The sequence below is a fragment of the Tamandua tetradactyla genome, chromosome X (genome assembly GCF_023851605.1).
Source record: "Tamandua tetradactyla isolate mTamTet1 chromosome X, mTamTet1.pri, whole genome shotgun sequence".
Taxonomy (NCBI): domain Eukaryota; kingdom Metazoa; phylum Chordata; class Mammalia; order Pilosa; family Myrmecophagidae; genus Tamandua; species Tamandua tetradactyla.
Genome location: NC_135353.1, coordinates 120,038,647 through 120,054,172, shown reverse-complemented (window position 1 = coordinate 120,054,172; position 15,526 = coordinate 120,038,647). Strand labels below are relative to the sequence as shown.

General features: G+C 41.5%; 1 protein-coding gene across 1 annotated transcript in view; it reads right to left on the bottom strand.

Annotated features, from left to right (window-relative positions):
• Nucleotides 1-915: 915 nt before the first annotated feature.
• DGKK (diacylglycerol kinase kappa) overlaps nt 916-15,526 on the bottom strand; it is a 185,903-nt gene continuing 171,292 nt past the window's right edge. Inside the window, exons 23-30 of the mRNA XM_077147019.1 lie at nt 14,783-14,896; nt 14,277-14,411; nt 12,973-13,133; nt 12,253-12,394; nt 11,227-11,313; nt 7,939-8,049; nt 4,911-5,031; nt 916-980 (exon numbers count right to left, since the gene is read on the bottom strand). Of these exons, the coding sequence (XP_077003134.1) occupies nt 916-980; nt 4,911-5,031; nt 7,939-8,049; nt 11,227-11,313; nt 12,253-12,394; nt 12,973-13,133; nt 14,277-14,411; nt 14,783-14,896 (936 nt within the window). The remainder of the gene's footprint in view (nt 981-4,910; nt 5,032-7,938; nt 8,050-11,226; nt 11,314-12,252; nt 12,395-12,972; nt 13,134-14,276; nt 14,412-14,782; nt 14,897-15,526) is intronic.

The following is a 15,526-nucleotide window of genomic DNA, read 5'->3' as shown; positions in this document are numbered from 1 at the left end:
TTATATACATGTATATATGTATACACACAAACACATACAACTTTATGTCTATATGTCCTTAATAATCTATACTGTGGCAGAAGAGCAACACATTTAATTTAAAAATCCAGCAAGAATGCAGGCAAACACTCTATGGAGGCATGAAGGCTAAGATCAAAGCAGTAGGAGGGGAGCCTGTATGGTTGCCATAATGAATGAGTTCCAACCAATGGGCCCACCTAGCCACCACAGCACCACCTAGACATGTGCAAAGACATATGTGCACACTTGGAAAAAACACAAAACACGTGTAAAATAGGCTTTGCAGAGAGAGCGAGTGATCACCATGCCTACAAGAAAAGATTTCACATAGTTATTATAACAGGCAAGTGGATAAGACCCCAGGGCCTAGTTATTTTTAATAAGCCAACTAGAAGAGCCTCCTGACACTGCAATTTGCAATTGGCAGGGGTTGTGGAAGAGACACACAACTAAGTCTGGGAGCCCTGCCTCTTCTCTTCATCTTCCTGAGAGTATTTCTTTCTTCATTCATCCACTAGCATCAACATTCTCTGCCAGTTAGAGGAAACCATTCAAAAACTCCAGATGAGTTCACTTGAATACCAGGCTGTCCATAAAAAGCCTATCCCAATTAAATATTGTAGTTGCCCAAGATACACAAAGAGAAGGAGAACTGAATAAGACAACTCGGAATAAGGATCTTTGGCCAACGAGAAAATATAAACCTTTAAGGAGCTCCGAATGAATCTAGGAAAAATGTATTAGTGTAAAGGATTTGGGAGTCTATCTTGGCCATGCTCATGTTTGTTCTGAAATAATTTAGTCTAGCCTGTATTGAGGTTTCAAGAATTTTGTAGTAGAATTCTAAATGTTGTGAGCTCTCCTTCCAGCTTTTGAGGGCTGCAGCTGAGGTCTTTATGGTGTTGAAGGATCATCATCTTTTTCTTCATCTTCACGATTTCTGCGATGCAATAAATTGCCTGCATAGAAAAAATAAGTATAGAAATTATAAGGTTGGCACATTGCCAGATACTTAAATATGTGGATCCCAAAGAAAGCAAAGAATCTGTTAGGAGACATACTGTTTTTTCCTATCATACAAACCATCTCTGAATCATGAGAGAAAACCAGGTGACACCATGGGAGCCAAACAGATAAGGTCTGAATTCTTCAAACCTCATAGTCTGTGGAACAGCTATTGACCTCTTCAGAAAGATTCTCAAGAACAGCAGTCTCTCAGCTGGCAGGTTCTTGGGGAATCAAACAAGTTGGACCAAACCTGAGAGAATAAAGTTTGGTCCAGGAGATTCTCTCTTGACATTTTTTCAAACTCAGTTCCTCAAAGCAAACAAACAACAAAACACTAATCCTCTTAAAGATTGAAGCCAATAGAATTGCCTGAGGTACTGTCTGTCATTGTGCAGCATCCAGGAACCCTCTGTATGGCCAACACAGAGCTGTGTGAATCAGGTGTGAGTAATGTTGGTATTTCTATACAGTGTTCCAAAGGACAGGGGCATTTCTAGGAGAGAAGGCTTCCTAGGGGCCACATCTGGTATCATCTTACCTCCTAGGTCTATAGCTAACATAATAATTCTCAGGGAAAGCCAGGAGTCAATAAACCAGTAATTTGCTAATGGAAAAAAGGAAGGCCACTAACACTGATTCATTGCCTACTATGTTTCAGGCACTTGGTATCAATATATTTCATTTTTATCCCCACAAAACCCTCTGATTTAAATACTGTTATTCTCTCCATTTTATAGATGAGTGAACTGAGATCCAGAGAGATTAGATATACTTTTCCCAAGGTCACAGAACTAGTAAATGACAAAGTCAGGATTTCCAATCTAGATATGAATGACCCCAATCTATTAAGTCATAGTGCCTTGTCAGGCTGAGGTATCTATCGTTATATCAGAGAGACTAATTCTGTCACCAGAATGATTAGTAAACATAGTCAACATCTGGATCATTCTTAAGAATGGAAGGCCGAGCAGAATTGTACGAAATATAAGTCAAATCACATCGTTGAACATAAAATGGACATGTGTGATATCCTGGGATTATGTGTCACACAAGGTAAGGAAGCAATACTAGCTTGTCTAACCATTGCTCAACCCTCTCTAAGGAGAGAGAAACCACTCTTTTCTTAGGTTTCTGCAAAGCACTAGCCCAAGAATAACTGCGTCTTTGTACATGTTGCTGGAACCAGAATGTAGAGATGTCAATGAAACAGATTTAGGAGACTACACAATATCATAAAGGGGAGAAATCAACAAAGCACACAATTCTTGTGAAGATGACATAGGGATTCTTAATAAGCATGAATGCAAGACTGGCTGTAGAACCCAGGAAAATTGGCCAGGGTCAGTAGGGAGACAGCCACTTAATAGTAGAGCTGCAGTGAAATCAAGCTCTTTTGATCCCAGGCTAAACATCTGCTTTTTAATTTGCCCATCCAGTTAACATCTGTACACATCACTCAACCTCCAGTCCTCTGCTGGCTATTTCAGGGGAGAGATTCTGTTCAGCTTATCATCTGTGCTTACCTACTATGTATCAAGCTTGGTTAAGTACAGAGATTGCAAGGGAACTCTCATATACCCTCTACTTTGTGAGTTCCTAGAGTCAAGGTTTCCTTTCAGAACATTCCTGCGGCTCAGCCCAGAGTCTCAGACTTAGAAGATAGGGATGGAAAGAAAGACAAGAAAAAGCAAAAAGCAACTTTTTGAGGGATAAATAGCTCTTTTACTTTCAGGAGCTAGACTTGGTGCTCTAGCTTTCTTATTCACAAAATGGCAATGTTTGCAGTTTCAAAAAATTTTGCATTTTTTTTTTTTAACTCTGGCAGCGTCAATTCCAAGCACAGGTGGAGAGGAGGCAGAAGAGAGGGTAGAGGAGAAGGAAAAGGAAGAGATATCCTAAACAGTGAGAATGCCCTTGGGAGCAAATAAAAGCTGATGTCCATAGTAAGCCTAATACAAAGTGGTTTGAGTATGAAATTTAAGGAAAGAAAAAGTGATGTTACATTGAAGGGACTAGTCTCTGGCAATGAGGATTAGTAGAATAGATGAGATAACAGATTACTATTTCTTACCAAATCTCTGGTCTGAAGAAAGCAGGGCAAAAGCAAGCCTGACTGTGGCAGAGGTCATGCCAGGTCCATGCCCAGTGGTTTAGCTACTATGTTTCACAAAGAGGTCAGCTTTGAGCCCTGGATATCATGACAGATAAAAATGTCTCTAGTATTTGTATTCCCCTAAACCAAGCATATTCTGTGAATAAGCCACTTCCTCAGTGCCCTATTAGTCCACTAGCAAAAATGAAAGTTAAAGATGACCATCTCATTCTGAGACAGAAAAGAGTGAGTGGGCAAGAGTAATACATACACAGTCAAACACCCAAGAGAGAGAAGCCGCAATCAAAGGTCAGAGGAAGAATAAGGAAGAGTGGATGAGAGGCTCATATGGGTAGCAGAAAACTCTTGGGAACTTCTGATGGCAATGAAAACCAATAGCCCAGAAGATGGGCCCTTAGACTGAGAAGCATTTGGTTACAAATAAAGGATTAAAATGTAAAAAAAAAAAGTGATGATGCCTTGAGGATAGGTATTATGTCTTCTCCTTCCCTTTGTTTTCTCTTTCCCTTGAGACCCTGAAGGTACTTAGTATAGGGGTAGGAAAATGGATAATTGAATTGCATACACACCTCTCTTAGCTCTGTCTTGGGGCTTTTCAGATTCCCCAATGTCATCTCATCAGGAAATTGCATGAGATTGTAACTCTTCAGTTTGAGCTGGTTTGCTCAGTGCTATATACAGAACTTCACACTGGGATGGCAATAGACAAAGCCCTGGGAGTTGATGTTAAGTTGATTGGGTGGGGGTGGGGGGATAGAGAAGAGGTGCAGGTACTAGAGTATTAAGGAGGTCTAGGGCAGTGACCTTGCCACATCAATTTATTTCAAGGCTCCACCAGGGAAATGCATGTGGTGAGAAGGGCAACCTCTGTCCTAACAAACGTACGTATGGAATGTGGATTCTCACGGTATTATTTGTCAAACTTAAAGGTGCCTCCAGACCCACTCAGGAGGTACTGTGTCCTTTTGTTGAGCAGGGTGGGATATTCTTAGGACTTGGGTGTTCATCATGTCCTGTCAGATATACAAAGACACTGCTACCCTCCATCCCTTTTTTCTCATGTCCACTATTTCTGTATCTTTCAATCTTCTAGGTTGTCTAGGTCTAAAATTTAGGAGAAACCATAGACATCAGAGTTGGCACAACTGACAACTCTGAGAGAGCTTTCTATTGAGCCCCACTGACATATTAATAATGCTTAGGATGTTTTCTGAAGAAAGGATAGATCCAAAATTCAAGCAATGAAACAGAAATCTTGCATTTCCAAATAATTGCTATAACAGATAAGAATAAATGATTTATGCAGACCATGGAACCTGCTCCTGACTTCTGTTGCCCAGCACTGACACCTCCAATTCAATCTCAAATAATACTGCTTTTTGGAGCAGGACAAAAGTTGTAGCTGTATTTGACTAGGAGAGAGACCTAATAATGATAGTTTTACCATACTTTATTTAGCAACAGGGGACAGGAATGGGTCAAGCAGACACACAGCCGCCTGTTTGCATTTTTCTCTTTTGCTCCACATATCACAAAGACCACAAAGCAATGCTCTTTCACAGTTTCTCCCCTTACCAGTCTCCATATCACTTTCTAACTCAACTTTGTCCAAGAGATTGCTTAGCATTGCCTAAGGTTGGCTCACAGCTGGTTACTATATCAATCACCATAATGCCCATGAACATTTCTAATTGGATTTCAGGTCCTTGGGAGGTATTCAGGCTGTAGGGAAGTCTTCATTATCCCTATGCTTGTGAGAGATACTTACCAATAAAACCCTGGACTGCTTGGCCTGATTTAGGCTTGTCTTCTTCTAGCTTCTTTTTCCCCAATTTGGGGAGCTTAAATTTCAACCTGAGGCGTCTACTGTCAGTGTCTGAAGATTTTTCCTGGGAAACCACAGCAAGAGAAAGGTCAACAGTACATTAAAAGGATTATACACCACAAATAAGTGGGATTTGTTTAAAGACATTCAGCATTAGAAAGTAAATCAATCTAGTACAACACATTAATAAAATGAAGGGGGAATACCACATGATCATCTCAACTGCTATAGAAAAGGCATTTGGCAAAATCCAACATCCTTTCATGATAAAAACACTTAGAAAACTAGGAATAGAAGGAAACTTTCTCAACATAAGTGGCATTTATGAAAAACTCACAGCAAATATCATACTTAATGGTGAAAGACTGAAAGCTTTCCTCTAAGATCAGGAACAACACAAGGATGTCCACTGTAACCACTGTTATTCAACATTGTACTGGAAGTTCTAGCCAGATCAAGAAGGCAAGAAAAGGAAATAAAAGGCATCCAAATTGGAATGGAAGATGTCAAATTATCTCTATTCTCAGATGACATGATCCTATATATAGAAAATCCCAAAAAATCTACAAGAAGGCTACTAGAACTATTAAACAAATTCAGCAAAGTTGCAGGATAGAAGGTAAACACACTGAAGTCAGTTGGTTTTCTATACACCAGTAATGAACAACTTGGAAATTAAGTAAACAATTCCATTTATAATAGTATCTAGGAGAATAAAATATCCAAGAATAAATTTAGCTAAGGAGGTGAAAGCCTTGTACATTCACAAAACTACAAAACATTGCTGAAAGAAATTAAAGACCTAAATAGGCCCATATGGTACCTCTGCGTGAATTAGAAAAAGCCACCCTTTCCATCAGACACATGGTTTGGTAAAACCCAACTCTTCCCCTTGGTCAAGTACCTTCCTCTGGGGAAGAACTTGCCTCCCAGGCCACCTGCTTCCCTATCTTGAATGCAAAGAGAATTCTCTAAACATAGCTCTTTATTAATGAATGTGGGTTCTCTGCTGTACAGAATATGCCGTCTCTGTAATTCCAGCTCAGCCTCCCAGTCTTTTGCTTGGGCTCTAGTGTGCTTATTTTACTATTGGTCTCAGAAAACATAGTTTTGAACTTAACTTTTTGGCCATAAAATCCAACCAAACACATTCTGAGAAGTTTTGAGATTATCTTCTTTTGGGATTCTCTATACCTTTGCTCCGATCCAATAGAAGAGTATAAACCTTTTTCTGTTCTAACTTCCACTTACCATCTCCTCTAGTACTACTCCTGGTTGTGACAGCTGGCAAGGCTCTACCTATGGCTAGAGCAACAAGTGGCCCATGCTGAGCTGAGAAGCCACATTAGTGCCAAATTGAAAATAGAGTGCATGCCAAGGAGGAGAAGTGAGGCAGGTTAGGTGGGCTGGTAAATATGTGAAGGCTGAAGAAATCAGTATGTACTTGTCCTCCCAGCTGATTCATCACTAGAACATGAAGAATCTCATCTATGTTGCTGGACTCCACAATTGCCTTTCAGATGAAACCCCAAAGAAGGCCAAAGGACCTTCCTCCTCAGCTAAAGCCTTGGAAAATCCAAGGAATAATTGATTCTCATCCTGTTTTCCTCACAAAGGTAGATTTGAACCTTCTGGGCCCTTAAGGTAGAAAGTTGACATGAAGTGAATGAGCAACATCTTCTTTGCTCTCTTTCAGTCTACTCTGCTCTTCTTTAGAATCTCAATTCTTCATCTCTATGGGAATACTGGCGTCCAGAGCAAGAAATTCTCTTCCAAGGTCAGTCAGACTTACATAAAAATTTGGACTGCAGACATTGATTCAGTATACCCAATTTCTCTCAATATCTGGTCCATTTGCCCAGTTAAGAGGTGTGGTGATAAATAGTTGAACTGGTTAATAAATAGAGCAAGGGGGGAGATGCAACAAGAGCTTACTTCCTTCACTTCATACCTGTATGCTTTCCTCCCTCAGAGGACTGCTGATCAAGAGCAGTGGACCACAAAGGGCCTTGGAAAGTGCTTGGGTCATCAGCAAAAGCAAAGAAGGAGAAAGTTATTGAATCCTTTAAGACCTGAACTTGAATATGAATTTTTCTCTGAAATGGTAGCTTTGTTGCTGCAGTAGTCCAAATATGCCCGTAGGGCTTGCTTACATGCATATAACTGGTGTATGGATCCAGAAATCAGATATAACATAGGCAGACTATGGATTACAACAGGTTGAAATGAGTGGGTTCATGGTGAAGAATTTTCAAGGAAAACCCTGTCAGATCATAAAGGGAATAATTTACCTAGTGACAGATGGACATCTTTGGGTCATTTTATTTATTAAATGGGACTATTTTTCAACCTTAGGAAAGCATTCAGAATTGTCCAAAAAATGACAGAATCTCTATAGCTATGTTGTAGGCACTGCTGCCATGCTTCATTCTTTTTTAAGCCACACATCTGCTAGGGGTAGGCACTGAGAGAGCCTGCTGCCCTCCCCCAAGGGGAAGGGCAGGAAGCAGCAGGGAGAGGTGATATACCACTGGTAAGCTGTAAGCTCAGCATTAAGCATTTAGAACAGATGTTGGCCATAAAAAAAGTGGGAGGGCAATACTGGTATGTACTATATGAATTTAGGTCCCATCAGCAAGCACTGAGCAGAGAGCAGAAATTATGATCAGGAGAAGAGCACAGAAAAAAAAAAAACAGTATTGTTTGTTCTTTTCTAATCATCTTCTGCCACAGAGTGGGTTTTCTTTTTGGTTATTTTTATCATGATCATCTAATTTTTCAATGTGCTTTCTGCCTTATCCTGACTATTTATGATAATGAGATAGGGGAGGAGGCTCCTTAAGCTCAAGCTGAAAGCCACCACTAGACTACTTCTGCTACATCAATCACTGTGTCCTGGCCCACAATGGAAGGTAAAACACCAAGGGAGAATCCTTCTAACCCTTTATTTCCAAGTACCCAAGTTATTTACCTCTGGAATGAGGAATGGATTCATCCATTCTATCTCTGACAGCTTTTCAAACTCCTTATTCATGGCATCCAGGATGGTGTGCAGTGTGGCCTCCTCCTCAGTATTTTTCAGCTGTTGCAGATAGGAAAAAGAGTGAATGTCCAGTGCCTAGCATCCTGCTCTCATAGGCTCTTGACCTCTTCCCCACTCCCAGTCCTGCCAGGGGCCAAGGGACCACTGTATCTCCTTTGGCCTTGGGGTCACTAAACTCTGTAACCAGCTCTTTTTTTTCTCAATAGTGATTCAGGAAACAGCCTCATGGTAGGGCTCTCCTTGGAACTGGACATTCTTACAGTTCAGCAAGTATGGAGGCCCTTTTACCAGTACTAATACTGAGTATCAATGTTGACCAGTATGAACTAACACTACAGCTTAGGGTCCAGGAAAAGGGTCCTACCCTTGACCTCATTTGGGTCTCTGAAGACATCCCAATGTCCCCTTAAATAATAGCTACTGATTTTTTAGCACAGGCATTGTGTATACATGATTTCATTCCACCTTCTCAATAACTTCACAATACCTTACAAGGCACTATTGTTCTCATTTTATAGATGACAAAACAGATTCAAAGAAGTTCAGTGATTTGTTCAAGATCACGTGGTTAGACAAAACTCAGATCTGTTTCCTTATTTTTATACCACACCGCCCCAGAAAGGGTATGGTAGCCAGATGATGGGGGAATCTTTACTACAGAGTTACCATAATTTAAAGGTTGCTTTATGAAACAAGAAGAGGGCTAGAGAGAGGGACTGGGTCAATTTTTTTCCTTCCTGTCAAAGAAAGTTTGCCTCCTTAGGCTGTGCTTTATTTAGCTCTTAGCTATCCACTTTTAGTAATTCAGGAAATGAGTTCCAAATGGCTTGTCCTGCAAGTTCATGAAACAAAGCTTAATTGTTCCCTAGTAACCCCTGACACCAACAGGATGAACTCTGTACAGTCTTTGGGAAACTTTAAATGGATTTGTCTGGGTCACCTCTAATTCAAAAGAACCAAGTTCTAGACCAGCAACATAGATGAGATTCTTCATGTTCTAGTGATGAATCAGCTGGGAGGACAAGTGCATACTGATTTATTCAGCCTCCACATATTTACCAGCCCACCTAACCTGCTTCACTTCTCCTCCTTGGCATGCACTCTATTTTCAATTTGGCAATAATGTGGCTTCTCAGCTCAGCATGGGCCACTTGTTGCTCTAGCCATAGGCAGAGCCTTGCCAGCTTTCACAAGTGGATGACTGGTGAACAGGTATGAGGTAGAGTGGGATGTTATGGCCTTTCAAGATGTGATATTAGGGAGAAAGAAACTACTGTCAACATTCTCTTTTGCTTTACAACTAATGATTTACAACAATATAGAGTAGTTCAGAAGCACAGAACATGTGTGTACACTGGGTGGAGACGAGGAAAGGGAATGTCAGCTAGAAATGACCAGTACTTCAAGGTAAGCAAAAAGGGGCAGGGAGTCCTTAGTGGTCTGGTATCTCAACCCAAGGTCACAGAGAGGAAAGAGGAATTTGGTGCCCTGAGAAATGATTACTAATCATAACAAGAGAAGAATAAAATGGCTTCCTATTTGGCATCTGGAGATACAGGCTCTGAAAAAGAGTATGGGTTGGGCCTGAGTTTAATGTTTTATCCTCCTGTACTTCTGCCTCCAATGGAGGCCTCATCCAGGAGTCTTCTCTGAGGCAAATGTACAAACTGACTTGTTGTTGCTTATTTCTTGGTTCCTGTCCCAACACATCACTTGCCACAGCACAACTTAGGTTGCCAAATAAGGAAAGTAAGAGTTACTGGGTGGGATTTACTTCATCGTAAATCTCCAGTCCCTTTGCCAACACTGAGCTCCCTACTGCCCTCCTTCTTTAAAGGGAGGAATAACACACAAATGAATTGCCTGGTCCCTAGCCTACTTCTATGATACAGCCTTCTTGGAAAATTCATGGTCATTCTTAGCTGCTGCCTACTCTCTGGCTTCATTTGGATGTATGTGTGCACATGGGAAGAGGTGCATGGGACAGTGTGTCCTCAATAGATCCTATGGATTAGGAGCCTTCTCAAGTGTGACATGGTCTGAATTTGAGTTGTTGACTGGCACAAACCAATTTTCATGCCAGTAACCTTGAGCTTGAGTGGCAATGAAAGACCAAGCCCCCGTCTTTCCTGCTGCTCAAACTGTCAAGGCCATGAGCTCTGCCTATATATAGAAGGTGCTTTTGTTGCTGTTGGCCAAGGCTGAAAGACTTCAGCTTGGGGCTCAGAGGTTGGGACAGCTTGGCCTGATTTCCTTAACCACTCTGCCGTCTGTGCAGTGAGCCAATTAGATGTGCAAATGGAAAATGGGAAGTGGATGCAGTTCTTACAATATTAACTCATCAGCTTCCCTTCAAATAAGCCATAATTATGATGAGAGGCAAACACAGCTCCTGCCTCAGGGTCTTAGGAACCCAAAAGTGGGGTCATCATAATCAGAGCATACTCACCAAGTGTGCCTATGGGCTTTACATTCTAAGAAATATGCAACTATTCTTATAGCTATTTTCCTTAACACTAACAAAAACTGCCATCTATCGAGCCCCTACCATGTGCCAGGTACATCCTTACAACAACCTGAGGAGGTAGGGATTAAAATATCTATTTTGTAGATAGGGGAACTGAAATCCACAGAGGTGAAGTTAACTCACACAGCTAGTAAGTGGCAGATTTGGGATTTTAACCCAGATCCTTCAACTTTTCCCATTATTCCATACTGCCTTCCCACATGGTGAAAGCAATATGGAGAAACTTGGTAGGTAAAGAGCAGCCAAAGAAAGTTCCCTCTTTTTCTACTATGTCTTTCTGAGGTATGCTTAGAACACATTACTTTGTTGTTGTTGTTGTTGTTTTGCATGGGCAGGCACCGAGGATTGAACCCGGGTCTCCGGAATGACAGGCGAGAATTCTGCCACTGAGCCACTGTTGCAGTGTCCCAACACATTACTTTTGATTGGCTTAATCTGGACACGGCACATTTGCCAAAGGACAATGTGAGGGAGAGACTTTCTTTCAAGGTTTGATAGTCTCTGTAGATTAGCATAGCCTATGAGTTAATGCAATCAGTGTCAACCCTGGGTGACACAGGAAGGACTGTCAGACAAGCATCTAAGCAAAATGCTCTCACATATTGTAATGCTCTGGAACTAAGCAGAGACAGTGAAATGTCCTCAGATGGGATACTTTTCCCTCCCATGCTCCAACCTCCTGCACTCACCAAATTTTCATCCAGGAAAGCTTTGGTGTCATTGTAGAGCCCTTTAAGACTAAATGTAACATCAACTGCATCATTTCTGCTTAGAGTCTGAGATAAGAAGGAAAGGAACAGATAAAGACAGAAGAGTTGTTGGTTAGTAAGCATGCAGCTGGCTTCTCCATGGGAAAGCAGGGCAGGCAAGTAGGATGTGGCTGTAGATGAATCTATCAGAACTGACGTCACCTGTCACTACTAGAGCCAGCTTATATTGGTGTGTTCTGTGAAGTAGAGCAGCACAATTTGGCCTTTGGCATCATTGTTTAAGTGCTTTGGGTATAATGAAACAGAAAATATGAAAGGCAGAAGGCAAAATAAGGTCACTTTCCCATGACAGGTTGAGTTAGGCCCAACCATCTCTCTTCTTAAAACTCAGACCTTGAACTCCAGGCTTCCACCAACTAAGATCTGACACCAAATAGTTAACCCACATTTTAGCAGGCTCTGACCTGATATGTGTCCGTTTTGTATTTTTTGCCTAGCATTAAAGTTACTTGTTTAAAGTATAATTTAAATCTTCTGGCAGTGGGTAATGTTTTGAGATGGTACATTTAACACCAAGTGTACTAATCTGGACCTTTCCCTCAAGAGGAAAACCAGTGCATGCTGGAGTTCTGGTTATGAACATGATAAGATGACAGGTGTCACCTTATCAGGTTATACAGGGATCCACCTGGAATCAGGAATAGCTAAGACCAAATTCCTCTCCATTCCCAGGCTATTTCTCCCTGAGGTGGGTATGGTGGATGGCTACCAGGGAAGATTGTTAGCTCTTAGGCTATTGAAATCTGCTGTGGGGTTCCTTAGAAGTCACCCTGAACCTGAAACAAATAAAGTAAAACCTGCCTTCCCCTCCACTCAACCTATCAATTCCCTGCCATATCACTTGACCAATTTTTTCCATCAAGCTTCTAGCTCCATTTCCTTCCCCTTCATCCCATTTTCTATTTGGTTTTACTCTTTTTCTTCATTTGTCCTTTTCCCCCTTACCTCAATGGGAGTGAAGAAAGTTGCACCTGCCTCATTGCCACTGTCTTGGCCATAGAAGACATCATTCAGTATTTCAGCACTGGCATTTGCAGAATCCATGAGGACAGACACATGCTGGTAGACCTTGTTCAGGTCAGTAAGTCTGTAATGAAGCAAGGACAGATGGATGAGTCAGGAGTACTGAAAGACCTTGACCTAGGTGCTGGTGGGGGTTGGTGTAAGGAAAGAAATGAAATCCATTGGTGCTGAACTAGAAGGCTTTACTCCATCATTTTGTTTCTGTTCTTCTATAGGTAGTTACTTTCATCCATCCTTGTCTCCAAGAAGATGGAGATAAGAAGATGGTCTCCAAAATTTAGATGGTGGGAGCTTATGATTGGGGGAGGCCAGGGTAGAGGAGGTCAACTAAGTCCAGGAACTTTAAGACCCTCCTGATATTTAAGGGCAAGGATAAACATCCTGTTGGGTCTGGGAAAGCAAGAAGAGATCAAAATTTATCTCTGGGCCTAATGATATAGATATAAGCTGGCTTATTACTGAGCACAATGGATATTTCCTGCCTGGATTGTTGAGATCCCGGCAATCTTCTGAACTCTGGGTGAGATTCCTTTTCAGAAAGGCCAGGCTTCCTAGTGTTCCTTGTGTCTGTTGGCTTCCTCTCACTATACCATCTTGGGATTCCCAGCCCTGTATCTGCTAATACAGCACCAGTCCATTTACCTGCTGATGAGGGTTTCTGCAAGCTGAGCTAAGTGCTGCATCTGAGCATACTCTTCATCAGAGAGGCTATCTTGAGACTCCTCAAGGTCCAGCTGGGTTTGAAGGGCAGCTTGAATTTCATTATGCCTGTGTTCCCACATTTTCATGGAGTTCTCAAAATCCTGGAGATGAAGATAATAACAGACCCTATTACAGTAGCTAACAGGGCACATGACAGATCTGTCTGTAAGTCTGTTGTTTGTAGAGCTAGTGGGCAAGGGGAAAAAAGAGCTCCCCTTCATCTCCGCATATATACATTGATGCTTCTATCCATTGTTTCATTTACTATTTATTCTTTTATTTTTTTGTTATTGTTATTATGCTTCTTTTTGGGATAAGAGGCCTAAATCAGCCAGATCTATGTCTTCCTGAAGCTTCTATATGAAGGCATCATGATCAATAAGATAGAAGAATACCTTTCATGCTCCCTCCCTTCTTCACCAAATCTAGGCAATACATCATAATGTTGGATTTTAGAGGAGACATATCTAATTTAACTCCAAATCATGCTTCTTTTTTATTTACTACTTGTGATATTTAGCAAATTATTTATCCTCTCTGATCCTCATCTCTAAATTGGGAATAAGTGCATTTATCTCATAGGATTGTTGGGAGGACCTACATGAGGGAATAAATGTAAAACGCCTAGTGCAAAGTAGGCAGTTATTAAAGTGGACTTCTCTCTCTATTGCTTTTTCTATGGACTGTCCACAGGTCAATGCTTCCAAGCAGTGTACATCTGAGCAATAATAGCTCCTTTCTAGCTTTAGAATGTTTATCTCAATTGAGTAACATTTGTGAATTCAGCATTTTAAGGAAGTTTGGAGGAACCTAAAGAGCATACCACATGCCAAATTTGTTGTTGAAGGAGCAGATTCCTCCATAACCACCTGAGGCCTTTAGCTCTTGGGTTAGTGGTGGAAGGAGGACAAATTTGCCCAAAATCACAGCAGGGAGCTCATTGTCTCACTCTTTTGAAAGACAGTTTGCTAATGTCAGTACATATCAGAATGTCTTTGGGAGTTTGTTTACAAATGCAAGTGCATTTTCCTGGGAACTACCCAGTCCCATTCTAATTCAGTAGTAAGACCGCTGGTGTGGGGCCCAGGAATATACATTTCTAATAAGCACCCCAGGTGATTCTCATGCAAGAGGCTTGCTGACTTCACTTTGAGGAGTTCTGCTTGACTGGAAGTATCCAGCACTTAAGTGATAACTGTGGATGAGTCGGTGTAGGAGACGAAGATGAGTTTTTCCCCTCTTACCCGATCTCTTGTCAGCATCTGGGCAGCATTCTTGTACCGAATCTTGATAAGGCCTGGTCTCTGAATCCAGGCCTCCCCATCCACCTGCACGGGGATACCTTCTTCACCTTCAATGGTTATCATTACCTCACGGCACTGCCAGAGAAAAGGAGGGAAAAGGGGGAGATAAAAGAGGCAACTAGTATAGAGCAAGCTGCTAATCCCACAGTCAGTTTTAATGTGTATCTGAAGCTGTACTGGCAAGGATGTGAATTAGATCATCCCAAAGAGAAACACCTGTTTCCCGTGGACATGCATGGTATCAGTCTGTGCTCTTCAGAAGGGTTTTTGCTCCTTTGGTTCCTGTCATTTCTGTCTCCAACCTTAGCCAGAACTTTGCTGCCTTCCATATAACCTCTTCCCACTACCCTGGCACGTTTATACCCAGTTAACTGCTGGAACTACCCCACGCCTTGGGTTGGAACCACTAAGCTCAGCCACTTAGTTTCCACCCAGCCTCTGCCTACCTGGGCAATGCGATGATGATGCAGGTTGATGATGCGGGACATTGCCATCTGCATGGAACCAAAGATTGCCACTACCTCCAGCTTCCCATCATCTATTGCAGGAGCTTCATATTCCTAAAGAGAGAGACCTGTGTCATATCTCCTAACCTTGTGGAATTACCTTGCCTTTAAGAAGCTGATATGCTTTAAAGGCTCTTGGTGAGAACTTTTCTAGATCATGAAAAGTGGAATAACATATTAAATGAGAAAAAAGGTGAGGCTAGTAAACCAATCTTAGAAAAGGGTACTGAGATAAAAATTTTTAGCTGTTTACCTCCCGCCCAATTCAGCATCACAAGTCCCCAAGGCCAGTCCGATTGGCCTTATGGCCTTCTTTGATGATCGTAGAGGAAAGGAGTCATGACTAGATTCCCAGGCGAATTTTATTGACAGACCTCCTTGGAGGAGTCAGAGCACTGAATTGGCAAACTTTCAAGGATCCATTAGCCTGAGGAGTAGCAAATTCAAAGCCCAGGCAACATTTAGTTGGTGATCTAATCCTGAGATCTTTAGTTGATTCCTGTGCTCTGAGATGGTAACTTCCCAGAAAAAAATGATCATACAGTTGCTATTAAAGGTTTACAGCCTACCTTCTCTTTTATTCTAATATTTTTATTGACAAATCTTCACACACATACAGGCCATACATGGTGTACAGTCAGTGTCTCACAGTATCATTACATAGTTGTGTATTGACCACCATGA